Source organism: Corapipo altera, unplaced genomic scaffold, assembly GCF_003945725.1.
Source record: "Corapipo altera isolate COAL_440 unplaced genomic scaffold, ASM394572v1 75, whole genome shotgun sequence".
NCBI lineage: Eukaryota > Metazoa > Chordata > Aves > Passeriformes > Pipridae > Corapipo > Corapipo altera.
Window position 1 is genome coordinate 9,787,575 of NW_020884887.1, and position 27,018 is coordinate 9,814,592.

Consider the following 27,018-nt stretch of genomic DNA (forward strand, 5'->3'; position numbering starts at 1 on the left):
CACTGCAGAGTGAGAGCAGAGCCTGTGTGATCTGTGGGCCTGTGGAAGTCTATGGCTGCCGCTCTGCTGGGGGGTGGCCACCACTCCTGTGCTGGGAGATGCTGGTGGCTCCAGCCTGGCTGGATGGTCGGGGCGGTCCCTGAGAGCCCATTCCCTGGGTGATGCTTTGTGTCCCCATGGCCAGGAAGTGATGGCAGGGCTGTCCCTTGGGCTCCTCTGGGGAGGATGCTGGGGACATCAGAGTACTGGGAGCCCAGCTGGGCCTGGCAGGGAATGAGCAATGAGGTCACCAGTTAAAAATAATCTTGAGTTTGGTATTAGTGGGGGAGGATCTTCCTGAGGGGGCAGGAGCTGCTCAGAGGTGTGGGTTGGATGCCAGTGCCAGTCCCAACACCAAGCATCCTCCCTGGATTTATTCCATGATCCTGCACTGTGCTCCACATGCACATCTCCACTGAGCCCCCACATTCCCTGGCTGCACTGACCTGGTGGCTGTGTCCTGCCAGGACAGGCGGGATTGCTGCCATTGTTTATCCCAAGACTGAGTGCTGGCTGCAGGAGTGCCCTGAATGATTTGTGTGTGAGCTGGAGCATCTCTGTAAGAGCACCACATCTATTGATTGTAAAATGGGCAGCAACAGGGACTCTGCTACCGGCTTGCTGAGCTGCTCCAGGATTTATCCACCCTTGATGTTAAAACCCATCCCTCATTTCTGATCTAAAGCTGCTAAGGGGACTCTTGCTCTGAGGTTGGGGCTGGTACAGGCTGTGGAGGAGGCCTTGGGCAGACATAGCCAGGTTTTTGGAACAAGTGACTTCTGTACAGCTGCTTGCTCCCTGCATGGGTTACCCAGGGTTAATCTCATTGCTGGGAGGGGGCTCCACACTGCAATTACTGTAAATGAAAGTCAAATGACTGCAGGAGTCTCTTCGTTGTAGAGTTGAAGGTGTTAAATGGGGCAAATCTTATGGGAGAGGTAATACTTCTGATTAGGTGGAGAAAACAAATTAGCTGGGTACACAAGGTCTTTCTGACATTATTGTTACTGTTATTATCCCGTACTGGCGCTGTTAGAAATGAGGGCATTGCATTAGAGGGAGAGCACATTATGCAAGTGTTTAGACCTGCTGGTAACTGCTCTCTGCTGACAGGTATTTACTTAATGATATGTTGGAGTGAAAGCCAGCAGCAAGGACAAGCACTGGAGGGAGCTGGGAGTGCTGAGCTCTGCCTGGTCTGGCCTTGCCTTAATCTGCTTGAGTCACCTGACACCTCCCACCCAGAGGGAGCAAGGACCTGCTGGAGGTCCCTCTCACAGTGGTTGTAAGGACAACCCCAAAGTCCGTTTTCTGTTCTTTCAGCAGGGCCCTGGCCATAGCACATCCCCAGACAGAGTCCCCAGTGCCCTCCCTGGTCCCAGGGCTGGTCCCCGTGGTTGTCTGCAGCCTCCAGAGCTGCCCTGACTCGCTTGCTGCAAGGTCTTTCAGCTCCTGCCTGTGCTGGAGGCAATGCTTCCCGTGGGTACCAATGAGACTGGTCATGTTTCCGCTGTCATGTGCTGTCTGTGGCAGGTGGCAGAGCCAGTTTTTCTGCTCCAAAAGTGGGACTGGGGAGGATACCACAACACTCAAATACCCAGATCCCTGGTCGCTGCCAGCCAGGCATCGAGGAGGACACTTGTCTTTTTCGGCTCCAGGTAAGGCTCTTTCCTTTATCCCTCATGTAATCCTGGGAATTTACAGACTTGCATATGTAGTTTACAGGTGGGAGAGGCAGAGCAGGAGAGCAGGGTGAAGCAGAGGGTGCAGCAGGAGTATCCCTGGGACAGCTTGTGCTCCATGTGGTCTTGGGGATGGCAATGGGGCATCGTGCCTGAGCCTTGTGGAATGGACTTCAGTTCCTTGGCTGAGATGGGAGTGGGCTCACTGTGCCCTGTGAGCCTGTCGTGCCTGGGGGGTAAGGCCATCCAGGCTGTTGCATCTGGAGAGGTATGAATATGCAAGTTTGCTCCATTAGCCAGAGGTCTGATCCAGCTGCACCTCACACTTTGCTCAGCTAAGGAGGACAATTGCAGCTGGTCAGTGGGACCATCACTGGGTTTTGCTGGTTTGCCTGCCCAGGCTTTAGGGAACCAGCTCATCTGGGTCAGGGGAACCTACCTGTTTGAAACCCATGGCGGCCAAGGCTCTGAAGGAACAGGCAAAACTGGATCTGCTGGGATGGGATGGGATGGGATGGGATGGGATGGGATGGGATGAGATGGGGAAAAGCTGAGCACTGGCAGCCATCATGACCCATGGCTGCAGAGGGGGCTGGGTGGCACCCCCAGATGGGAGCCTGTCAGAGCCCTGGAGTGTGGGAGCCTACCCCATGTCTTGGAAATCAGCAGGGCTGGTCCCCCATGTGTGGAAGGGAATTAAGGGGTTGTAACCCCCCACAGAGACCTGGTTGCCCATATGCTAGTGCAAAGCTTGATGTCCACCTCTCTGTACCATGTGCCTTCCCTATCTGCTCCCCTCTGGCAGTGAAGGCACAAGGCAGGGACATCCTCATGGATTTGGGGCTGGGCACACACCATAGGAGCTGTGGAGCAGCTTTGGTGAGGAGACCCTGGGATCAGAGCATCAGCTACATCTCCTGCACCTTCCCCTGCACCTTCCCAGGGGCTGCCTTTTCTTTTGTTAACGTTTGATTATTTTAATGATTTTAGATTAAAATGTAATTATTTTCAATTAGTAGTTGCACTTCTTAATTACAGAGATGAATTAGATTACTGTTCATTATTAATTAGCTTTTAACTTTGCACTGATTATGTCTTTTATCAGCCATTTCCCACACTCCTTCTCTCCCTGTCTAACCTGTCTATCCTCTGATGCCACCCCAAACCCCACTGCTTCCCACTCCCCTGCAGCATCCTGGGGGTTTAAAAACCTGTCTAGAAAATAGAAATCAATGTTATCAGCTCAGAGGCTGCAACTGGCTCTTTTGAAAAGAGCCACTAATACCAACCAGATGATGTCATTTTGAGGCCAAAAACCATTAAAAAAAGGCGCACTAATATTCTGCCTCCCTCCATCACTGGCTGGAAGAGAAGCTGTTTCCTAATTACCTGCTGGGGCAGGGAAGGACCCTGCTCTTCCCTGCAAGCAGAAGTGACGTGATCCCTTGCCCCTGCTGCCCTGTTGTGCTGTTTGTGTATGAGAGGGAGGGCTTGACCTGCCCAAGCTATTTCATGGGATTTGTTTGGGCCTGCTATTTTTAAAGCAAGCTATTTTCTTTCCTTTCTTCTCATCTACCACCTTTCAGGCACCTAATCAATGCTTGGATTTTTCTTACCCTTGCTCTCAGCTTCTCTTCTGCTTGCTGCTGTCTCCATCTCCCTCCCTGAAATCACCCTGTCCCCAGAGAAGGTCTTCTTTTTGCTGGGGCTTCCTAGGAGTCCCCACACCTGCTCTTTATTCCTTCATCCTCATATAATTTGAAATATTTCCTTAATTTGCACCTGCTCATGGGAGGTTTAAGGCATCTCCCTGCCCTGAGATTTCTCTGCTTCCATCATTGGTGCTTGCTGCTTCCCTGAGGGAAGTGGGGGCTGCCTGGGTGGGCACAGGGTCTGGCTTTTGTGGAGGCCACAGATTGTTTGATCCTCTTCCCTGCCGTTTTTGGGGGTAGTAAGTGCACAGGACCTCTGCAAAAACTGAACAGTCCAGGGAGGTCTCTTCATCCCTGAAAAGCTCACCTTCTTCCTTTCTCCACTCTCCAGCTGCTCTTTAGGTCCTCTCTGTGCTGTAGGTGTGATCATCTTGTGCCCAGAGCTCTTTGGCTTCGGTGAAATGTCGACAATCCTGAAATGTGAGTGTTTGGGACAGACTCAGGGGGACCTGCTGGGTTTGTGTGTGCTGGATGCTGGCAATGAACCTTCCTCTGTGCCCTCTTGTAGGGTTCGGACGGGAAGATAAGGAGAGAGAGGAGAAGGAAAAGGACAAGAAAGAGGAGAAGGAAGAAAAGGAGAAGGAAAAGACTGAGGAAGAAAAAGAGAAAGACAAGCAGAAGAGAAAGAAGAAGGAAGAAGAGGAAAAGGTAGGGGAACGATGGAGTTTTCTGCAGAACCATTTTCATCCTGGCTGTGAAGGGAAGCCACGTCTGACCCCTGGCAACCCCATGCCTGTGGTGGATGGAGCTATGCCATCCTTAGCCTAGAAATCACACTGTGTGTGTGGCTTTTCTACTGAGAGACAGCTGCCTCTTTTCTCCCAATATTCCCAGCTAGTTCTCCCTCCTTTTCCTTTCCAAATGAAATACTGCCATGGACAGTGATGCTGCCTGCACTGCACACACCACCCAATCCCTGTTCCTGGCTCCAGAGTTCCCTGCAGGGCTGTGGGCACACGTGGTTCCACAGCAGCACCAGTGGTGCAAAGCCTGGCTCTAGATACCCACAGGGCCAGGAGTCTCTCTGACTCAAGGCTCTAGCTCAAACAGCAAATGGGGTGCCAAGGTCCCTCTCTCTTCTCCCTGGCAGGGAGATGGGGAAGAGGACAGGAGCAGTGGCAGCAGCTCCGACAGTGACCTGGAGGAGGTAACCCCACCCCCAGCTTGGTGCTGGGGCCTGGCTGCCCCCCTGCACACCGGCCCTGTGGGGTTTGCACCTGCACCCCTGTGTGGATGCTGCCAAATACCTAGAAGTACCAGGGGCCGGGACAGCCAGCGCTCCCCTCACATGCTGTCCCTTTTCTTTGTGTCCCTGCCCCAGGACCGCGGCAGTGACAGGGATGAGGAGCAGGAAGACAAGGATTAGCCTTTCCGTGCCGGAGTGGCAGCGCACGCCCTGGGCTCGCCGAGGAGGTGGAGAGGCAAATAACAGCACGTGCTGGAGGGCGCCTGGGCCACTCTTAGCCAAATAAAGATTCTGTGGGCTCCAAAGAGAAATGCTGTTTATTCATCCAGTCACACTGCCTCCCCTCTGGAGAAGTAAACAGCCAAGGAAAAGCAATAGGTGGGAAACTGGGATCTGGGTGAGTGGATGTTGTTCAAGACCATGTTGAGAAAAATGCAGGCACTCTGGCTGCCTGGTTCTGCATAGTCGCCCCAGATTAGGAAGCACCAATAACCTCCCTGTGCCCTCCACGCCGCTTGCTGCGGGATGGAGCAGCCTGAGCAGGGACAGGCGGGCTGCATAAAAGCGGCTCCAGACGCCTGAGGCTGTGCTGGAGCTGTTATAACTGATTTCAAATTTATCAAAGACAGACGAAGAGCAGTTATAGGGGGGAAAAAAACCAGACAAACTCCTCTCTTTCTGCAGTGCTGAACCCAGCGCAGGGGCCGCGCCTAAGCGCAGCCCCGGCCCCGCGGCAGCCGCCGAGGGCTGGCACCGGACACGGCGCCAGGGGAAAAAAATTAGGAAAAATGAGCTGGCACCGCCATCTACCGGAGATGGAACGTCTGGCAGCGGGGCCACGGGTTTCATAACCACTCGGCTGTTTTATAAGGCTCCCGCAGCGCTCCGGGGGTTGGGAGCGCACCGGGGGCAGGAGAGCACCGGGGGCAGGGAGAGCACCGGGGGCAGGAGTGCTCCTGCGGCAGGGAGAGCACCGGGGGCAGGGAGAGCACCGGGGGCAGGGAGAGCACTGGGGGCAGGGAGAGCACCGGCCGGGGGCCCGGGCTGCTGGCAGGGTCCAACCGGCAGCGAAAGGGACCTCGGAGTGGGGGACAGGACCAGCATCTGGCCCACCACTACTGCCGGCGGTATTAGGTCAAGCCCAGAAGTCTCAGCATCAATAAAAACTTCAATGCAAGCTTGAGCACCAGCTGCGTCGCGGCCTTGCTTTGCTTTCCTTAAGAAGTCTACTTTTATGGCTATTTTCCTGAGTAATGCAGATTTCAGACAAACGTGAGATTAAAAGTCAACACCGCAGAGGATTTTACTTAAAACCACAGAATGTGGCTTTGGATGTTGTTTTCATGGAACAAATGCAGCCGGCTCTTGTATAATGACAACAAACAGCAGGGAAGATGCTGAGGAATGTTGTCTTAATTATCCAGCACAAAGATTAAAAGGAAAACGAAGATGGGAAAAACAAACAGCCCCAAAAGCTAAACTGGGTTTCAATGGGTTGGTTTGGCTAGTGCAGGGAAAGATTGATTTTAACTTCCTTATTGCTTCATGAACCCTTGGGTACATTAATGTAAAATAATCCTGTGGGGGGTTATTTTACATATTTTACTTTCCCCTTCGTGCAAGTACACAGGACTCTTGCAAGTACACAGGACTCACTTTCAAATAGCATATGGAGTTGCAGCATTTTACAGTCCCCTCAGGCCACTCTACCATGGGATGGGAATATCTTGCAATAAATTCTCTGTGTTTTGACATGAAAAGGGGAACCCTTGCCTTTGCTGTTTAAGTTAAAGGTTAGAAACTTTTCAAGCATGCTGTGCCAGACTGAGGTCAAGCATGCCTGTAAGATGCTCAGTTGGAGCTGAGACTCTGCTTTCCAGCTGACAGATATCTCACCTAACAAGCTAAAAGTCCTAAAATTGTCCTCTGTGCCTTCTGTCCCAGCTCCCAAAGTGGGTGGAGCTTGCATATGGCTGTCTGCAGCTGACCCCATTGCACACACACTGCTCCAAATCTCAGGATCTTCATGTGCTCAGGGACAGCGTTGGGTACACCCCGCACTGCTGGGCGATGGCGAGCGCCGAGCCAGGCAGAGCCTTCCTGTTTGCTGTTTGTGTTTTACAGTCCCTGCTTCAGGCCACTGTGCTACGTTCTGTGCAAATATAACACATGCAGCTGGATCCCTGTGGCACAAGAGCAAAGAGCCAAACACACTCAGGGCCAACATTCAGGTGTCTCCTACGGCAGCCAAGGTTCTCCGTCCTGCCTTTAGCACCTTGCCTGGCATGTAGCCTGCTCCCCTCTGTGCCTGTGTGCTGCCTTCATTTGGACTGAATTTGGCCAAGTTTCCCCAGAGAGCTGTGGTGGTCTGGTCTCCCTAAGTCCTCATTGCATCTCAGCCCTGGCTTGAAGCCAGGTGACAGGGATGGGCGTATAGCATTGACATTTGTGCCAGCCACAGGGATTAGGGCTCTGAAAACACTAAGTGCAGGAGAAAAAAGGCAGGTGGAACATCAGGCTTTTGGAGATGCTGAGGACCTTGAGTCACAGCAGTGCAGTAGCTGTCTCAAGGGACACATCCCCCACCATGACCTCGGTGTGTTGAGATGGGTGTTTGCCCACAGACGTGACAGCCAGCAGCTTCCCAAGCACTGCTGGGCATGGGCTCTGACTCCATCAGGCTGTTTAACCACCTCATTTGCTTGAAGCATCTGCAAGGTTCAACCGGGGGCTCCTTGGAGCTGATGTGCCTTCAGCTGGGTGGGAGAGGAGTGCCCAACACCCATCACATCAGGCTCTGCAAGGGTGGAGTAGGAAAAGAAGACCAGCAAGAGGAACTGGCAGTCGTGGAGTTACTTAAGCAACTCTTGTTTACACAAATTTATTCCTCTTTATCTAATAACTTTGGCTGGTCTTTGGGGAGCAGGAGGGGTTGTGCTGCCCCTGTTGATAGCAGCTGGGGGTACCTGCAGGGATCCTGCATGGCACATGGCTGTCTGGAGCCTCTGAGCAGCAGAAATGCCAAGAGAGCTTAGGTGTGAGATGCCTCCAAATGAAGGCATTTTTCTATAAATGCCGGTGATTTCAGAGCAGAAGGGTTGGACTTTTATTTTGTGATGAAACTTTTCTGGGGGCTTTATTATATGAAGTGTCCTATTAGAGAAACAAGGATCTTTAAGGTAGACATCAAAAAGAAATCTTTGCTCTGTTCCCAAGTGACCTTCTTTATGGAAAATTTCAAGCTGCTTTTTCATTCCACTAAAAAGTGGAAACAGTTAGAAATCCTGACTTTCCCAGAAAAGCTGATTCCTGCAGCCCTGCTTATGATCTGCTAATCTCTGCAGAGTGCTGGGCAGAGGTTTCCTATGAAACCACTCTTCTATTTTTGCACTGAGTAAGAAGAAAAGCAAAACCCAAATGGAACTGGAGTCGTGCAAGCGAGAGGTGTTTTGGAAGGTGAAATTCCTACTTCTGCTACTGCTCCCTGCACAGCACTTGCACTTGCTCCTCTCTCTGCTGCATTCTTCTGCAACTTGTCCTTTTTTTCTGAAAATTTGTTAGTTAAAAGTTTTTGTCATGTAAATTAGCAGATAAAAGTTATAGCAGAGCTTTATTCACTAAACTGCTTGGGATTAATTTTCACAAAAATGAGTCTAAGGATACACACCTTTCACAAATCCTTCTCTTTCCTGTAAACCCCTCCAGGACTCTGTGTTTGCTCTTTACTCCCTAAACCTCACTGCAATACGTTCCTAAAATACACAAAGAAATTGTGGCAGGCTTCCTGCAAAGGAAAACCTGCAATTTGCTCTGGCAGATCCACCAGGACAGGTTTCTGGGTGACAAATCTGCCGAGTACTAACAACTTGACCTCTTTAAGAGCCGTGACGTTTGTGCGTTATGAAAGGACGAGCTGGCGGCGGGGCAGTGACTGACTTACCCAAACATGATTCACCTGCTGTTCAAAGTGCAGCGAGAGGTGGAGGCAAGCCAGCCTGTGAGACAAAAAGGCACAGACAAAGTACTTGTCTGCTCCCCAAGCAGAGAGCTCTGCCCAGCCCACCACCTCTGTGGACAGCTCGGGAGCCCAGAGGCAGCTCTTTATAACTATGGTAAAGACACAGCCCTGTTCACCCTGCCTGAAATCCAGCCCAGAGCCTGTGGGGCAGCCAAACTGCAGGAACACCCTGAGCAGCCCTCTGCATTGCTCCCCAAGACTTCAAGGGGCTTCATTCTCCCCATGGTCAGCCATGGCTCTCAGATGGAATTTGAGCTTTGCAGGAGCTCTTTTGTCCTCACCAAGAAGAACAGTAAGTTATCACCACCCCCACTGGTTGTGGTGGAGATGCTGGGGCTGAAGGAATAAAGACTTTCAGGAGGAAGGAGAGGATTAGGAAGCAACACACGAAAGCTCATCTGGCAAAATGTCTGTACAGGAACCAACACCAAGAGCAGAGAGAAGGGGAAAGATCTGCAGCCCCCCAGGCAGTGCAGCCTGGGAAAGCACTAATCCAGCAGCTCTTGGCCACTGGGGAAGGGACTATTCATAGAGGGGATGCTCAGCTGCAGGACTTCAGTGCTTGTCCATGTTTGCCCTGCACCCAGACAACCTCTCTGGCACCAGCCAACTTCCTTCCAGTTGGTGCCCTGTAAAGGTGAGCTGGGCTCCTCTGCCAGTAGCACCTCCTGTGACCTATTAAGTTGTGGGATGAGTGGGACAAGCTGGACCCTGGACTTGGCCTGAGCACGGCAGGACAGAGGCATTCCTGCAGAGCAGGCTCTGCCACCTGCAGAGCCCACCCACTGCCACTTGCAGCCTCCTCTGGCAAAGTGCAAAGGCAGTGCTGAGTCCCTGCCAGGCCTGCTGGCATCTCTGTCAGGTGGGTGGGAGCTAAACAGGAAAAGTGAAAAAAGGAAGAAATTAGGGAGGCGGCACTTACTCGCTTCTGGCTGGGGCAAGGAGCCAAGGCCACGTGGGATGGGGAATGAGTGGGGCAGGGCAGTCTGGTGAGTCCCCAGCTCCAGTGATGGGCCACCATGGTGTCACCCCCTGCCACACATCCCAGGTCAGGCACATGGACACACAGCAGCTTGGGAAGCTGGCAACTTTTGTCTGACCCTGCACTAACACCTGACACAAATCAGTTCTCCCCATCCAGGAGATGAAGTGGATGATGTGGCCTCCAGGTCTGGCCCACTAGGATGCAGCTCCCTGTGGACATAACCTCCTTGGAAGTGGTGGACCTTGCTGCAATGTAAAGGTGGAATTATGTCCTCAGGGAGTGGGTTCCTTATGACTGTTCCTCCTTTAATCACTTGGTTATGTTATTCATGTCCTTCTGCACCCTGGGATTAGGTGATGCAGAACAAGCCATGCTGACTTTGGACTCCTCCATGGGATCTCCTACAGCTGCCCTTGAAACACCAATGAAACAATTGCAAAGCATCAAGGCAAGCTTATAGCACCCTGCACCACAGATCATGGTCTTGTCACCCATCCTAGGGCTTCCCCCTGGATAATGTGGACAGTTCTGATCTTGCTTTTACCTGTACTTTTTTCTTAGGGTTATGTGGTTTGTACATGACTGCCCATGCTGTGGAAAAAGACATCTCCATCCATTTTATGTGGGACATGCTTTCAAGACTGAGCAATAATGTTCTGCCAACCTCTTTGCCAAGATGTTTGGCTCAAGAGACCAAAATGAGTCAGATACTGCTCTGGACTCTCCCGCTGTGACTTTCCAGTTTCCAGGAGTTCAGACATAAGCCCGGTTACATGAACAGTGAGATAACATTACATTGCAGCTCTGGGTCCCACCAATCCATGCGAAAGTCAACTCATTTCTTTAGGAATGATGTCGCCTCAGGCAAAGCCTGTATGAGTCAGAAGGAAAAAAATACTAAAGTTTTCTTAATTCCCTGACCCTGTTTACATCTGATCCTTCTTACTGAGAGAGTCAGGACCTCTCTGACCTCTCAAGCAGCAGTTTCAGGACTTGGGAACAGTACTATGTAATTTATATGACTGCTCCCTGCCCAGTGCCTGGTCAGCACATTGCAGGCCTCAAATCCCAAAGCTCATGCAGCAGTGTGGCAATCTGCTTGCCTCTGCCAAGAGAAAACCAGGCATGGAGCAGGTCCCCTTAGAGACCTGAGAGAAAAGGTGATTGTTATAAAAGATGTGCTGTGACTGTGGACAAAGAGTCTCCCACACCACCTGCTTCCACTTCCTTTTGCTTCACTTCCCAGGACCGGCTTTGAACCACATGTGGCAAACCTGGTGCTTGAATAACATCCTGGATCTAGAAATACCACGATGTAAAGAAAGCAAAAATTCCAGGAAGCTGATGTGTTTGTTGACAGGCTGGGAGGGGAATGATGCACATAACTCCCTGCATGTTATTTGCACGTACTGAGGTGTAAAAATAATTCCTTAGGCCAACTCTCAAGGCTTGCAGACAGCCAGGATCCAGGTGCAGAACTGCTGAAAGGGTCCTGTAAGCCACGAGTAAACCACGAGTGGGTTTGCACAGGTGCTGAGACTGGATTTGGCCCTGGCTCTTTTCCTGATGACCCAGCAGGCTGCCTGGCACTTAGAAATGCGACTGTCAATCCCACATGGCCCTTGCTTATAGCAACACTCCTCCTCCCTGGCTGGGATGCCAATGCTTTCCTCCTTCCCTGGCTTTGGAAATGGAGAAGCTTGTTTTACCTCTGTGCAACAGGACTTTCAGGTCCGATGGTGCAGGAGGAGGCTGGTGGGCAGAGTGAGTATAGCAGTGTGGAAAAGGAGTCATGACATTCAGGGTTCTTATTCCTGTTTACAAGTGTTTGTGGTGCCTTTGAAGAGACTCTAAGGAGCACACAGACCTCCTCTCTCTGAACAAAAAAAGGCAGCACTGGGAAGGTGCTGTCACCTCAGAGCCACTCCTTAATCCCTAGTGTGTCAAAAACAAGTGTCAATGCTTGCAGTAAATATTTATGCACTAAAAATGAGCAAACACAGCTGGTGTGAAATCCCTGACCCCTATGCTGGACTCTCAACAGTCGGGACCACATTAATGAGGCTGTACTGGAGCCGAAGCACAAGTGGATGTGTGGCTGGGAGTCAGAGGAGGAGTTGGTTTCCCCTGCAGCAACACCTGGAACTCCTCACCCTGCACTGACCTGAGCTGTTTCCCACCTTTAAACTGAAAAAAAAAAAAAAATCCTGTTGTGCTTTGCAAATACTTCCTAAACACAGCGTGGTCTGTCCTCTGTTATGCAACACGTGAAGTTCTCATCTGGCCAGCAGAATGGTTAGCATTAAGCATTTAAAGCTTTTTTTTCTGTTGCAGCTATGTACTGAGTCAGCATGAACACGGCAGCGAGAAGAGAAGGCATTCGGAGTTCAGAACCAGCTCAGCTCTGGGTGGAATGAAGAAAACAAATTGTTCTTGCCCTGGTGCTAATGAAGCCTGGTTTCCAGTGGACTCGCATGTTGTGGTTGATTGATTTTAAACTGTATTACGCAAAGGCAGCAGCACGTCCTCGCCGCTTACGAGGCGCTGGAGAGCCCACACACGTGAGAATGGTTGTGGAGTGAATCAGGAGGTGAGGAAAAGAATGAGGCAGGTCCCAGGCGAACAGCCCGGTGTCTCCCAGAGGAACTGGCTGAGGTTATGAAAGATGCTATTCTCCTCACCTGATTCCAGCTGCCCCTGGCAAAGGGCTGCTGCACCCAGGCTGAGCCACACAAACAGGTTATGGGAGCACTCTTCAAGCACATCACTGCAGTGTTGGCCACCGTAGCTAAAGTCACCCTCATTTCATGGCTCAGGAGCCATGAACATGCCCTTCTTGAGGTGTGACCTGGAGGTAAGAATGGTGAGGACTCCCTGGTGGCAATCTTTTGTTTCATTCAACAGCCAAGGTTTGGTGGAAAAACAAGCCACAGAGAAAACTAAACCATGAGAGGAGAGTGTCTGGTGTAAATGAGCCTTGCCCACCTGAGAAATGCCCTCAGTAGAACTGCTGGGGGAAGTGAAGGGGAAGGTCCGTATTGGAGGGGAACCAAAGACTGATTCCGTGGATGGGGAATATGGAAAACATCGCCCTCAGGGCAGAGTCCCAGACAAACCCTCAACGGTCCTAGTGTGATCACTGTCCCTAATACCATACTCAGGTTTTTGGGGCTGTGCTGCCAAACATCACCCGAGATTTCTCCAGTCTGGAGGGATCACTTGAAAAGATAACGGAGAAAGCAGCGAAGCCTTCCAAGTGCACATAAAATGCTTAGTTGTTGAGTTTTTAAAACCACCCATGAGCTGTTTAATGCAATTGCAGTAGATTTTGAAACAAAACCTGCTCCACAGCCCAAACCTCTGCTAGCCACTCCCTCAGTGGGGCATGGGTTTCACCAGCACTCATGTCCTGCTGGTGATCCCCCTCCCTGAGCATCCCTTCCAATGCATGCATGGGTTTGGCTTGTTTGTGGGGACACACAAATGAGCCCTTGGGGGATTTGCATCACCCTTATATAAAGTCTGATCTACTAAGCTCCACAGTTGCCAGATTTCAGCTGTTTTTCTTAGCACCTGCTATGCAAAAGCTGCTGACCCTTTTGATGTATGGCTGTGGGGTGGGATACATCTCCCTTGGGACACTGAGCCCGTCCTGGGGGTCCGTGAGTGGGACTGGGATTGTCCCCATACAAAATCCGAATTCATTCAATTCTGGATAAGTAGAGCAGCTGAGGGAGACACCTCAGATGTTGGAGGGACATCTTTCTCCCCTCAAACATCCTGAGATGATGCGTTTCCATGGAGGGGTCTGCAGAGACACCTGGTGCACTGCAGCCTCACCAGCCCCCCCTTCTCTGGAGCACCACAACAGCCAGCACCCCACTCCCACTCTGGAGAGTCTCAGCCAGCTGAGGGACCCCAGGTACCCTGTGCCCAGCTGCTCTGGAGCATCCCACCTTCCTGTCCCCATCGCAGAGCACCCTGTGTCCCCCAGGACTCGTGCCCCAGCCTTGCTCCACAGCACCCCATTTACCCAGGCAGCCCGCACCACGGCTGGCTCCAAAGTGCTCCAAAACACCCCGCAGCACTCTGCACCTTGGTCCTGCTCCAGATTGCCCCAGGCCCCCCGGGACCCCGTGCCCAGCTGGTGCAGAGCTCTCCACCGCCCTCCACAAGGCTTCATTCAGCTCCAGCTCCCGGCTTGTACCCCGCACGGCGGCTGCTCCGGAGCCCCCAACGCCGCCGTGACCCGGCCCGGGGGGTGGGCACGGGCACACGAGCACACGGCCCCGCCCGGGGCCGCCCCTCGCCCCCGGTACCGCGGGCTCCGTTACGAAACGCGGCCGGGGCGGGGCGGCGGCGGCCAATGGCGCCCGGGCAGCTCCCCCGCCGGGCCGCCCGGGGGTCCCTCCGGCCGCACGGTCCGCTCCGGGAGCTCCGGGAGCTCCGCGGAGGATGGGCTGAGCTGGGCGGGGCGGGGCGGAGCGGGGCAATGCGCGGGGCCCCGGCGGCGGCCGGAGCGTGCGGGCACCGCCGGCCCTGAGGGCAGCTCGCCCTGCTCGGCTGCGGCCGCTGCCATGAGCGGCCCCCCCAGCCCGCAGCCCCTCGGCGCCGGGGACGTGGGGCTGGACCTGCTGCGCTGCCCCTCCTGCCTCCTGCTCCTCTGGGAGCCGGTGACCGTGTCCTGCGGTCACTCCTTCTGCAAGCCGTGCCTCGGCGGGGCCGGGCTGTCCCGCTGCCCGCTGTGCCAGGAGCGGCTGGAGCTGCGGGGCGTCGGGGCGGCGAGGAGCAGCGTGGTGCTGTGCGGGCTCCTGGAGCGGTGCGTGGAGCGGGAGCGGCTCCTGGCCGGGCTGGCGGAGCGCGCCCGGGACCGCCTGGCCCGCGGGGACGCGCGGGAGGCGCTGAGGATGGCGCAGAGAGGGGTCGAGCTGGGTAAGGACCATCCGGGCTCAGGGGCTGGGAGTGCAGGTGGTGGGGTGCGGGTGTGGGGTGCGTGGGGCCAACCCAGCAGCAGAGACGGGGATGCACGGGTTGGGCTGTTCGAGCAGGTGGATACCAATGTAGGCCACTGTGTCCCAGCACCTCATGGCACTCCGAGCCTGCACAGTCCAGAGCTGGAAGACCTGGGAAGGTGGAAGTGTTGTAAGGCAGGGCTGGTGGGGATGGGAGGGGAGTGCAGCTGCTGGGCATTTCTTCCTTTTCCGTGCATGTCCCGAGGTGATGGGAGCGGTGGGCTGCCAGGCAAGCCCCGCTGCTCATCCCGCTGCCAGGGCTGTGGTCGGGGCTCACTGCCTGTGTCCCATCGGCCACGTGCTTTTGGAGGGGAAAGAGCAGCAGATACTCACATCTTGCCTCCCGGCAATATTTCAGGGTCAGAGGAAGAGCTCTGCCTCGGAGTGTAGGGCATTATGTAAAGTGGTTGGGACTTTTCCAGTCCGAGATGGACACGTCCTTGCCCCAGAGCCTGGCGAGGACACAGCCTTGGCCGAGCTCCTGTGCCAGCCCCATGGTGCAGGTCAGCCCCCCATCCTGGCCCCCTTTGGCAACCGGCTCTGGCGAGACATTTGCCTACAGGGCCAGGATCGGGCCCAGGGTGAGGGGGGGTGATCTGTGGCTGTAAGTGGATTTCTTGGAAAGTAATACTTAAATAAAAGGGGTTATACAATGCTTCTGGAGCAGGGGGTTGGAGCAACGAAGGCAGAACTTCCTTTCTCCGCGGCGTTTCTATGACAGCAGTCAGCTCTCCTCCCGCAGCTCAGGCTCTTATTCATCGCCTGCTGCGAGACAAGTGCCAGAGGTTCAGGGTTGGAGACGAAGGGCTGAGCCGACCGGTCGATCCTGGTGTTGGCAGCAGAAAGCAGGTCCTTTTATGCAACCTCCAGAGGCATCCGTCTCTCCCTGCACACCCGTCCTTCAGCACAAAGGCACGTGCACAGCTCTCTGGTACTGCTTGCCTTATTCCAAGGTTTTTTCTGCCCGGGGTGTACCAATCTCTTTTTAAAAAGCCTTTGTGGGTATAAAGAGGAAATACTGCAACCTCTGTCCTGGCTTTCCCCCGCACGTTCTGTTCCCCGAAGGACAGGAAAGTCTGGCTTAGGGCAATAAGGAAATTGCAGTCACAGCCTCAGCTCCAGTGAACCTGTGCTTGCTGGTGCTGCCAGGCTCAGCCACGTGGGTGGTGCTTTCGGGATGTGTTTTCCAGCTCCTGCAGACAGCGTTCAGCTGCACAGCTTCTTATGGGCTCCCTTTCCCTTTCAAACAGAACCCCTCATAAACGTTTGACCCATGGGAATGTTTTTTTTTGTGGTTCAGTGTTGCATGATGGGCCAGTTTGCAGTGCCCCACTCAGCCCAGCCTGCAGACCAGCTTGCTTTGCTTGGGTGAAAATAAGCTGTCAACTTTTAATCTTTATTCTTTCTAAGTGAACAACAGAAAAATGCACTGTAACACGTAACACAGGAGGCCCTCTGACATGCCTGGAGCACGGAGGCTGGTGAGTCTGTCCAGCTGCCAGCTGGCTTATGGCCCTGGTGTCTAATGATATCATAGATCAAAAATAGCTGCAGCAGAAGAGAAATGCAGAATTCCTTGCCCCATTTTACACATCTGGGGATTTTTTTCCAAATCAGTTACTTTATTGCTGTGCAAGCGTTCAACTGGGTTTGCCCACATGGAAAATAAGCCTCTAGACTTTGTACCCATTTCTGCATCCCTGTCTGTTGTTAGTGGCCGGGATATTTCATCTCTGGATGCTTGTGGGACGGAGTACTGAGCAGAAAGTTCCCACTGACTTGAGCCCTAAGGTCTCAGCTAATATCTTAAATGAAAACAAGCTCTGAGGGATCAGGTTTTGTTCTGCTGCACAGCTCAGTGTGGCCAGGGCAGCCTTGGTGCAGGAGTGGCTGTGCCTGGGCTCTCTGCTGCTCTCTGGGTTAGGGTGGAACCAGGAGCAAAGTCTGGCTGTGCTCCATGCTGGGCACGGGGGACAAGGAGGAAATAGCCATGGCAGAGCTGCCTCTGCTCTGTGATAAGAAGTGGTGGGTGCCTGGGCACAGGGCAGCAGAGGTGAACAGGGAAGTGGGCAGATATTTCCTGTGCCTGGCTGTCACAGAGCTGCTAGTCCCAACCTGCAGTTTGCTGGCAGAGCTGTGTCAGCACTGTGTTTGAACCAGGCCAGGAGGAAATGCTGCCAGGTTTGGAAGCGCAGGAGGTGGCATCATCAACGGTGTCTCCTGATGATCGCTGATCGGCTGCCAGCCAGGCTCATGGACCCAGCTTGAACCTGAGAGATGCAAGGCAGAGTTGCCCACACCACTTTGCCACAGTAAATGCAGCAGCGGTGCCTGCAAATGGTGCCTAATTTGTGATACAAGGTTGTCTTCAGTGCCAGCATCCTGCAGGGCCACCACAAATGCTACCTGTGCTGGACCTACCATCATCCCATGGGGAACTGGGAGCCAATGAGGGGACCTGCATGACGCTGGTGGCCTCCCCAGAAGGGCTGCTCCCAGCAGGTCCCCAGCCCCAACCCTCAGCAGCTGTAGCCTGATGCTCAGAGCTGGGGGGATGCAGGGCTGGATGCACAGACCCATTCCCTGAGCTGGAAAACCAGCAGAGCAGTGGAGGTAGGTCACCTCCATGAGCTGGGATATAATGGGGTGGGTCTGGAAATCTCTGCAGTTTAAACCCACAAACATTACCACACCTGGTTACTCCATACTCCATGACTATGGGCTTTTGGGGTGCTGCTTGCTCATTCTCCCTGACATCCACCAACTCATTTCTCCTGCTGGCACTGCTGATAGGAAGGAAGGTCTTTATGGGGTTTTCCAAGGCAGGAAAGAAGAGGATTTCACTGCCAGTTACTTTGGAGCAGGCTGGAGCATGTGGGGCACCCAGCACTGTGATACTTGGAAACCCCAGGTCATGTAGTGGAGGCAGATTCTTACACCCCTCCAGCTTCTCCTCTGCCCTGGGAGAGAGCAGTGGCAGCCAGGTAGGCCCAGGAGGCTCCCTGGTGGTTTGGGAATTCAGGTATCCATAGCTGCAGTCTTGTTTGGTAACATGTTATTGTGGCTCTGCTGGGTGAATCACATTGCAGAGCCTCCCGTGGCTGCAGCCCCGTAGGGAAGACGTGTATGGTAGAACCTTTTTGCTGCATCCCAAAAAGATGGAGAAAAGCCCAGATCCCAGCATGGTGGGGATGGGGCTTCTTTACTGAGGCTGTTTGAGGAAGATGGGGGGAAAAAACAAAGGGAAGAGCCTCAAACAGTTTAAAACTAGATATTTAGGGGAAATAACTTCGTTGCAGAGACTTATGAGGCCAGTGACTCCTGATGAAGAGCATTGCAGGACCTGGCTCTGCTCGGTGTGAGGCAGCAGTGCATGGACTGTCCCACTTTGGGGGTGTCTCCCCAGCCTTATCCAGCCCTGCTACCCCCCCACGGACTCATCACAAGTGACAATATTTCTCTTTCCAGCCCCAGACTCCAGCTCCCTGCGGCTGTGCCGGGCAGAGGCGTGTGTGGCACTGGGGCAATATCCACAGGCACTGGAGGACCTGGACACTGTGTGCAGGGCAGAGCCTGGAGAGCATGAGGTGAGTGGAGGAGAGACCCATCAGCTGACTAAACTTGGAGTCAAATCTTACTGTATGGGACCAATTTCCATCTTTGCTGAATTCTCCTAGCCACTGGATTCATTCTGCTCAGAAATATACTTGACAGACCCATTAGGTTGCCAATCCAGGCAGCAAGTGCTGAGTTGCTCTCATGGGAGAGGTCTGTCACCATGTCTGTCTTTGATTCCAGCTCTCTGTCAGCCTGGCTTTTGCAACTGCTGCATTTTGGAGAGTCTTGTGTTTTTTTAGGCAAGTCTGAGCATGGGAACAGGGTCATGTCCAGATGCTTTGGCTTGGGATGGGAGTAGGCAGGGGCTGGAGGGAGATTCCCTTGGGGCTCACGTGGGAACTGAAGGGGCACATACTCAGCTGGTCACTGTCTCATAGTCACTACAGGTTTTTCTGCTCTCCAGGCCTTCTTCAGGAAAGGGAAGGTGCTTCTGGAGATGGGACAGAGAGCTGAAGCCCTGCTGGTGTGGGAACATTGCCTGACACTCAGTCCCCATTTCCACCCTGCTCGGAGAGAGATGGAGAAGGTGTGTGGGATGTACCATGGTGGGTTCCAGTGCCCTCACATCACACAGGGAGATGTCCTTGTGCTCTGAAGGGCTCAGCTGAGTGCTTTGCCAGCACTGAAACAAGTAACCCAAACATATCCTGCAGCGAGCAGGAAGCTGCTTTGGGGAAAGAGGGAGCCTGGCAGTTCTCCTACCTCCCTGCCTCCTTCTCCTAGCATCCCCTGACCCCTGCTTTCTCCTTGCAGATCCTCCTGCAAGACAATGCTCCTCAGCCTCTCACAGCTGCACACCAGGGTGATGCTCTCCTGAGCTCAGCTGGTTCCCAGGTCAATGGAGGGAGCCCTGTGCTGCCATCATCTTTCACACAAGCTCAGGTGAGAGTCTGCAGTGATCTGAGTCTGTGATGAAACTTAATGTCCTTCTGGGACATCCCAATTTTGGGTTTTCCAGTGATGGGAAAGGGGGTATGATAAGGGAAGGCTGTGCATATGGTTGTGCGCTGGGGAGAGAATCTGCAGGTAGTGGAGGGTGAGAGAGCATATATCATCAGAGCTGGTGCTGTGGGGACTGAGGAAACAGAGCAAGCTCTTTCTCAATTCCTCTCCCAGTTTTATTCTACAAATACTTTAGGCTCTCGTTGTATTTAAAACACCCAAGTCACACTACATTGAGAAAAAAAAATAAAAAGAAAAAAAGTGAGTTTTTATTTTTTTTATCTAAAGACCACATCTGAGAATAGTTCAGGTCATTAGCAACTGTTAAGGAAATCTCATATTTTACTCTTTGCCTTTTATAGACAAATTTAGCAGGTTTGGAGAGAGGAGGAAAATCAGAGAAACTGGGCTCAGACACACCAAATAGCAGGTAGTAGGTCTGGACATAGTGAACCCAGGTTTTAACCATGTGATGAGCAGGAATGTGTGAAGGCCACACTCTCCTGCTGTTCTGCAGATGCAAGATATTAATGTACAGCAACACACTGAAAAGCCTCCCAGTGCCATTGGGCTTGGTGGGACAGATGGGGCTGTGCATTCAAAGGTACGAGAGGGTTTGGGCTGCATTTCATCTTTGCTGTACCTAGGATCAGGAAGGAGAGGTGGCAGATGGCAGAGGGGACGCTGTGTCTGAGCACAGCCAGGGGACAGACAGCCTTTCCCAGCTGGGACAACGGCAAGAACTGGAGATTTCAGCAGAGAGTCAGAGCCAGGAGTTGGTAGGTGAGTGTTATCAAAGGTACCAGAATGTTGTCACATGCATAATGCTTGTTTAAAATCCATTTTGGCACCGAAAACTTGGTGTTTTCACTGCACTCCAGCTCAGTGAGCAGATGTCCCATGGGGCAGCTCTGGCCAGCACTTTCACTGCTTCTCATGCCTGTGGGGAGGATCCATCCAATCTTCTTGTGTTCAGCTGGTGAACTTATACCAAACTTTTGGCTCTAGCTTGGCTCTAGATGGTGGCTAAAGCCAGACATCCTTTGTTCCATATCAGGGAGAGGCTTTCTTTGGTTCCCATGGGTTTAGGTGGGTTTTGGTGGAAATTTAGATTAAATTCCATGTGAGGGACATGGCATGTCATGAGTTGGGGAAGCAGCACCTCTACTGGCATTAACTTGCCATCAGCACCCAACCAGGTGGCTACCACGTACCTGGGTTCACATAAAGCCATGATGGTGACTTGTGGCAGGTCTCCAGAGGCTTCCATCCTGGAGCTTCTTAGGCCACTTCACCTCCCAGTGCCTCAGTTTTCCTGCCTGCAAAGGGAGGAGATACCACTTTCCTCTAACAAGTACCATGGGACCCACTGATGTACCAGCTATGGGTGAACATGGGTGGGTTAATAGAGGAGTTTATGTTGCATTTCTTAATGGTTTTTTCTTTGACATTTTCAGAGCACTCTGTGTGACAGTTATGCCTCAGAAGAAGATTAGAAAACAAACATTGCTTTTCTATATTGAAATGGGGGTTGTCTTCTCTTTCCTTCTCTTTTGCCATTAGATAATGGAGAGGAAACAGCAGCAGCAAAGTGTCCCCAGCTGTGCCTTGGGGAGCTGCTGAGCATATCTGACTTGGAGTGCTCCCTCTGCATACGGTGAGTTCTCTGTCAGGAGAGCTTTTAGGATGAAGAATTAGCACCTACCGGGTTTTCTATGCTGGTGTGCATCTTTCTTCACATCTTAATAGGAAACTCAGTCCCAAGTACTGCTGAGACATAGGTTTCAGTGGAGATAAAAGATAAGAGGGGAAGGCAGGGCATGCCATGTTCTGCCAGGCCGGAGGAGCTCAGATTACCCTGTCTCAGGGTGCAGCATCATTAGGTCTGTATCCCTTGGGAGGCAGGTGTGGAGGTGGGAATGTTCAGCAGGGTCAAAGACCAAAAGCAGTGGTGGCCTTTGTACCTGCAGGCTGGGACAGGAAGGTGTTTTCCCAGGGAAATATTATCCATGATGGGGATATTGCAAACCCAGAGGGGAAGCATGTCCAAGCTCTATGCCTGCTGGAGGTGGAAAAGGGGACAGGGTAGAGCCTGTGTCTGTGTGCTGGCTGGGGCTGGGAAAGGGCTGGGTGTTGCACTGCCACAGGGCATGCTGAAACCAGGCTGTTATTCCTGGTGTGTCCCAGGAGCAGTTGTGCAAGTGGGTACTGGCAGAGGGCTTGGTGTTCCACTGCCAGACATGCAAGTAGGTCAAGGTCTTCTGCATGACAGCTTTTTCCAGGTCTGGACATGGCATGAGGGAATGACATGGGAGGGGTGTGAGAGATCTGATCTGAATTAGGTGAATTTAGGTCTCTTCTGAGAGCAGGAACAGTGTTGAGGAGGAGTCAGGGCTCTGTGCTGAACAGAGCTTTCCTGACACCTTCATTCATTTCTGATTGTGGAGCTGCCTGTGAGCAACCCAAGTGCTTGTTGCTGGCTCTGCTCCTGGAGCAGAGGAGAAGGAGGCACTTTCCTGTTGCTGTTGTTTGGATTACAGACCACTGTGGGTGTCTGGGGAACCATAGCCCTACCAGAACCAAGGGGTGCTATGTGTGTACTGATGGGGTCTGCTGGGACTCCATGGAGAGATGAGGAACAGTGCTCAGGCCTGGGACAATTCTCATCTTACATCATTGTGCAAGTCCAACAGTCTGAGCCCAGACTTCTAATTAAAGGACTAAGCCAGTAAGAAACCTTTATATTTAATTAAGAGAAGTTATGAGCAAAGCTCAGCCAGTGCAGCTTTACTGAGAGTTGCAGAGCCATGGGCTGCCAGGAATTGGAAGGCACAGTGTGAGATCACTTTCCATGGTGTTGCATCCCCACAGCATCACTGTCTTCAGTGCAAAAGTCTGGTGCAGGGAGCAAATCTACCTTGAAATGGTAGGAGGAGACATGGGAAATATGTTATTCCTACTGGAAGCAAAATCTCTTGCTCACAGTAAGATGATTCAAAGAAGAAGCAGATACAAGGCTGGGGATAGCCAAAAGCTGTGCCCACAGGTCTGCCCACCCTGATCTGCTCTACCTGCAGTCGCTGAGTGCTTTGTGGGACCCCTTCACCATGGGGCTGAGCTGGGCCAATGTGTCCAAAGCAGGGTGCTGAGCCAGGCCTGGGGAACGACAGCTTTGAGTGCACCCAGCTGGATTTATCTGTACTCCTTTCCCTTTGTTGCTCTCTGCAATCCTTTGACTTCGATCATCCTTTGCAGGATGTTCTTTGAGCCAGTGACAACACCATGTGGTCACACCTTCTGCAAGGAGTGCCTCGAACGCTGCCTGGACCACCGGCCCAACTGCCCCCTCTGCAAACAGAGCCTGAGAGAGGTGAGGGAATGTGTCCCACGGGATGGAGCCCACAGGAGAGCAGGGAACCAGCTCTGGCTGCTGGCAGCATGCCCAGGACTGGGGTGGGAAGATGCAGTGCTCCTACATTAGCAGCTCCCTGGCACAGCAGTGTCAGCTCCACTCACAGGGGAATGACCAGACAGTTGATAATTAAGACCAAGAGATTCATTTCCACAAGATGCCACAGTGATTCAGTGAGATTGTAAACAGGGCTGAGGGAGAGAGAGGGAGAGAGAGAGAGAGATAGAGAGAGAGGCAAATGCTAATTACTTTTAAAAAATGGAAATGGATGGAAAACCTTCTAGCCTGGAGATTTGATTTAATCTTTAATGAAAAGGGATTTGGATGAGACCATCAGGGAAATTAGGTTGTCATACAAGGACTGCATCACTGTCAGAGACAGGACAGTGTGTGGGATGGGCCCTGGCTCTATGCTGTGTCCAGAGATCTCAGTGGAGCTGACATCCCATCCTGTTAGATGGCTCAACATCCCTTGATAGGTTTTTATCCCTGACTTTCTCCGGTCTAAAATTATGCTCAGCTACAATAAAAGTGAGTGTGTTTCAGAGCCCAGCAGGGCCTCAGGGCTTCCTCCCTGCTCTTCTCCAACCTATTTCTGGATCTAATTTCTTTTAGTACCTGAAGGCTGGAAGGTATAGCCCCACTGTGCTGCTGCAGGACATCATGCTGGCCACCTTCCCTGCACAGCTGGCTGAGCGCCAGGAGCTGCACCGGGCTGAGATGGCAGAGCTCTCCAAGTAAGCAGGGACCTGCTCCGATGTGTGTGTATGTGGAGGCTGGGAGGGGCTCTGAAGGGGCTGTCCACACCCCATACCATTGCTCTGGCTTGGTTCTGCTCAGGCAATGCCTGTCTCACCTCCAGGACCACATCACAGCAGTGCTGCTTGAGTGGACGTGCCCCGTGGGGCACCTGGGGGTGATGACCATCTTTGCAAAGAGCTGTTTTGTGGCCAGAATCTGTCTTTGGGCTCTTGGGGAACCAAGTGGAAGCTTTAGTGTTGCTCTGTGCCAGACCATCACTTCTTGGGGTAAAGGACACATCTAGTTCAGGAAAGCAGCTGATACACTGGGATGGGAATTGCTTGGGGAGGTGTCACAGTGGTTTCTCCTCCTGTCCCTCAGCCTGACCAAGAACATCCCCATCTTCGTATGCACCATGTCCTTCCCAGGCATCGCCTGCCCTCTGCACGTCTTCGAGCCTCGCTACCGCCTCATGATCCGGCGGTGCCAGGAGACCGGCACGAGGAGGTTTGGCATGTGCATATATGAGAATGGGAAAAGGTGAGCTCCTGGGCAAGGCAGCTTCCCTCTGCCCCAGCTGACTTGTTCCTCTCTGCCCCAGCTCCAAATATCTAAAATTCCACGTAGTTTGATGATATTTCCTATCCTGTGGCACTTCATGGATAAAAGCAGCAGGAAGGTGCTGTGTTCCCCACACAGCAGAGTGAAATGGGATCTTGCTGCCTCCCAGCATCACCACCAGCCAGGCAAGGAATGAGGCCAGCACTGGAGCTGTGCAGAGCCAGTGATGGCTGTTAAATACAACATTCTTGGAACAGCTTCTGGCTCAGGACATCTCTGAGCTGTTTGCTGGCTGTGACCTCCAGATCCTCTTAGTGAGCACTTGAAAATTGCCATATTTCTCATACTTTGCTCTTAACAAGCCTCTGAGAGGGCACTGGGTTAAATGGGCCTTTGTTTGGTGCAGGCTGACCATCCCTATGTTCCTGGTGGCATCTCCAAAGCTCAGATGGGCTCAATCTCCAGGCATCTAACCCAAATATTCTGTAAAATACCTGTATTTACATGACACATCCTCCCCGTACTCCACTCCTGTTCAAGTGGAATGAGATAGATAACATTTTCTGGGCTTTGGGAAGATATCACTGAAAGGGGTGGTGTCATCAGAACCACTGGACATCAGGGCAGTGTGAGGACCTGAGTAATTTTGGTATATGGCAAATCCAAGGGAGTATAGGCAGTGTGCTCACTGTTCCCTGCCAGTGGTAACTCAACAGTTCAGTAGTGACAAGCAATAGGACAGGGGGCAACAGGCAGAAACAAATGCACAGGAAGTTCCACCTGAACATGAGGAAGAATTTTTGTGCTGTACAGGTGACCATGCACTGGCACAGAGTGCTCAGAGAGGGTGTGGAGTCTCCCTCCCTGGGAATATTTCAGAACTGGATGCAATTCTGTGCCATGTGCTCTGGGATGACCCTGTTTGAGCAGGGAGATTGGACCAGATGACCCACTGTGGTCCCTTCCAACCTTACCCATTCTGTGACTGTGTGAACAGATTTGAGGGAATCTCTGAATTTGCCCCCTCCAAGACTTGGACCTTTTCCTCCTTTGGAGGTGGTACCTTCAGGACAAGCAGGTCTTGTCACTGGTGTCCCAGCTCAGGCCCTTTTTTCTCTCCCTGTCTCCCCCCAGTTTTGCTGACTATGGCTGCATGCTGGAGATCCAGCAGATCGAGCTGCTGGCAGACGGGAGGTCCCTGGTGGACACCATCGGCCGGCGGCGGTTCCGGGTGCTGAGCCGTGGGCACAGGGATGGCTACCACACTGCCGACATCGAGTACCTGGAGGACAGGAAGGTGAGGGCAGGGCCGGGCAAAATCCTGGGCTGCAGTGGGACAGAACCTCCCTGTGGATGCCTGTGTCCCTCGTCCTTCCATGCAGGTGGCTGGGGAGGAGCTGCAGGAGCTGCAGTGCCTGCACGAGAGCACCTACCGCCTGGCTCAGCGGTTCTGTGAGCACGGAGACCTGACCTCCAGGCACATTGTGATGCAGCACGGGCCACTGCCGGAGAAGGAAGAGGACATCCAGGTAATGCCCAGAGGGAGGGGATTCTCTAAACAGGGAGGGTACCAAGAGAGCCTCTGAAGCAGTGCTGTTCCTGCACTAACCACCCTGCTTCCTTACTTGGCTTCCCTCCAAGATGGACAAAAGAAATCCAGTTTTTCTGCCCTGTTACCTGTTACAGCATCTCTCATTCAGAGGGGCGGCAGGGCTTGTCTCGTAAAACTGTTCAATGCTACTTTATGGAAACTGAGCACCAAGTTTTAAAATCTTTCCCAGAGTCTTTTGCTAAATGAGAACTAAGAAACTGAACTTTCTGGATGTGAAAACACTTTGGAAAAAATAGAAATGGGCAAGGAAATGAACCCCTCAGCTCAGCGAGTCTGCAGTCTCCTTTCTCATAGTGATCCTTTGAGACAGCTGTGGCTGGCCAGAGGCAAGGAGCTAAGAGGACAGGATCCTGTTTGCTTATTACATTACTGTGACAAATTCAAGTTCTGTAGGAAAAAACAAATCCCAAAACTTAATTTTCAGTCCTTCAAGAAAGTGTTTCCATATAGATTGTTACAAATACGCTCTTTTTGGCTTGTCCCACGCTAGGGCTGTCCTGGCCACCAGTCACATTAATGATGAGCTCAGGAGTTACAAAAGACTCCCCCCCCTTTAGCTGAATTGAGCTTTCCCCTCTTAATTTGGCTTGAATTTTAAAAGAGCCGGTTTACAAAAGCAGTGCCCAGTGACTGCACTTGCCTGGCCTGCACCTCACCTCTGTGAGGCCAGTGCCCCATAAACATTGATTATGCAGGATCTGGCCCATGTTAACAAAAAGCATTGCCCTAAACAAGGAAATGCACAAGATATTTCATTGTCTCTAATATAGACTTTTTAGCGGTTACATCTGTGTCTGGAGACACCCTGGGGAATGCTTGTCTGGAGATTAAATTAGTTTGTCCAGCAGTCTTGAGCTTGGACAGACAAAAGGGCCGTTCAGAGGAGTACCTTAGCCAAAGCTGTCCTGACAAGAGCAACCGTTTCCCATCAGCGATGGGATCCCATCCATGCCTTTACCTTGCAGCTCCTGACGTGGGGGTCTCTCCCTCTCTCTCCCCACCAGGCTTCGGCGGATGGCCCGACGTGGTGCTGGTGGCTCATCTCCATCCTGCCCCTCGACCCGTCCTACCAGCTGAACCTCTTCTCCTGCACGTCCCTGCGCGCCCGCCTCACGCAGCTGCAGCGCATCCTGGCCGCCCTCCTGCAGCAGCCGCCTGCCCGGCCCCTGCTGCCCGAGCGCGGCCCCCGCGGCCGCGTCTGACCCCGCACCCGACCCCCGCCCCGGGGGGGTCTTTTGTGTCGCTTCATGGGTTTGTGTGTGGTTTGACAGCCCCCCCCCTCCTCCTGAAGTGACCTCGGTGATGAGCTGCATACCCTCTGCCCGGCTCGGCGGGGCCGGGGCTGCGCCGGCAGCGACACTACGCCGTCCATGCCACCTCTCTGAGGTGCCTGGTGCCACTGCCAAGGGGGATACCGGGATGGAGAGCTGGGTTGTGACTCCAGAGCCAAAATCACTTGCTGAGCAGCTTCTTCACTAAGGAGGATTCTCCTTAGGGC

At 52.8% G+C, this 27,018-nt stretch overlaps 1 protein-coding gene across 1 annotated transcript; it reads left to right on the top strand.

Annotated features, from left to right (window-relative positions):
- Nucleotides 1-14,105: 14,105 nt before the first annotated feature.
- LOC113947225 (LON peptidase N-terminal domain and RING finger protein 1-like) lies at nt 14,106-26,812 on the top strand. The gene is made up of 12 exons (XM_027643579.1): nt 14,106-14,554; nt 18,103-18,221; nt 18,656-18,778; nt 19,006-19,134; nt 19,842-19,977; nt 20,758-20,851; nt 22,450-22,564; nt 23,222-23,343; nt 23,729-23,887; nt 25,043-25,205; nt 25,291-25,437; nt 26,525-26,812. The coding sequence occupies exons 1-12, from the start codon at nt 14,200-14,202 to the stop codon at nt 26,720-26,722; spliced, it is 1,860 nt and encodes a 619-aa protein (XP_027499380.1). The 5' UTR covers nt 14,106-14,199; the 3' UTR covers nt 26,723-26,812.
- The last annotated feature ends 206 nt before the right edge of the window (nt 26,813-27,018 follow it).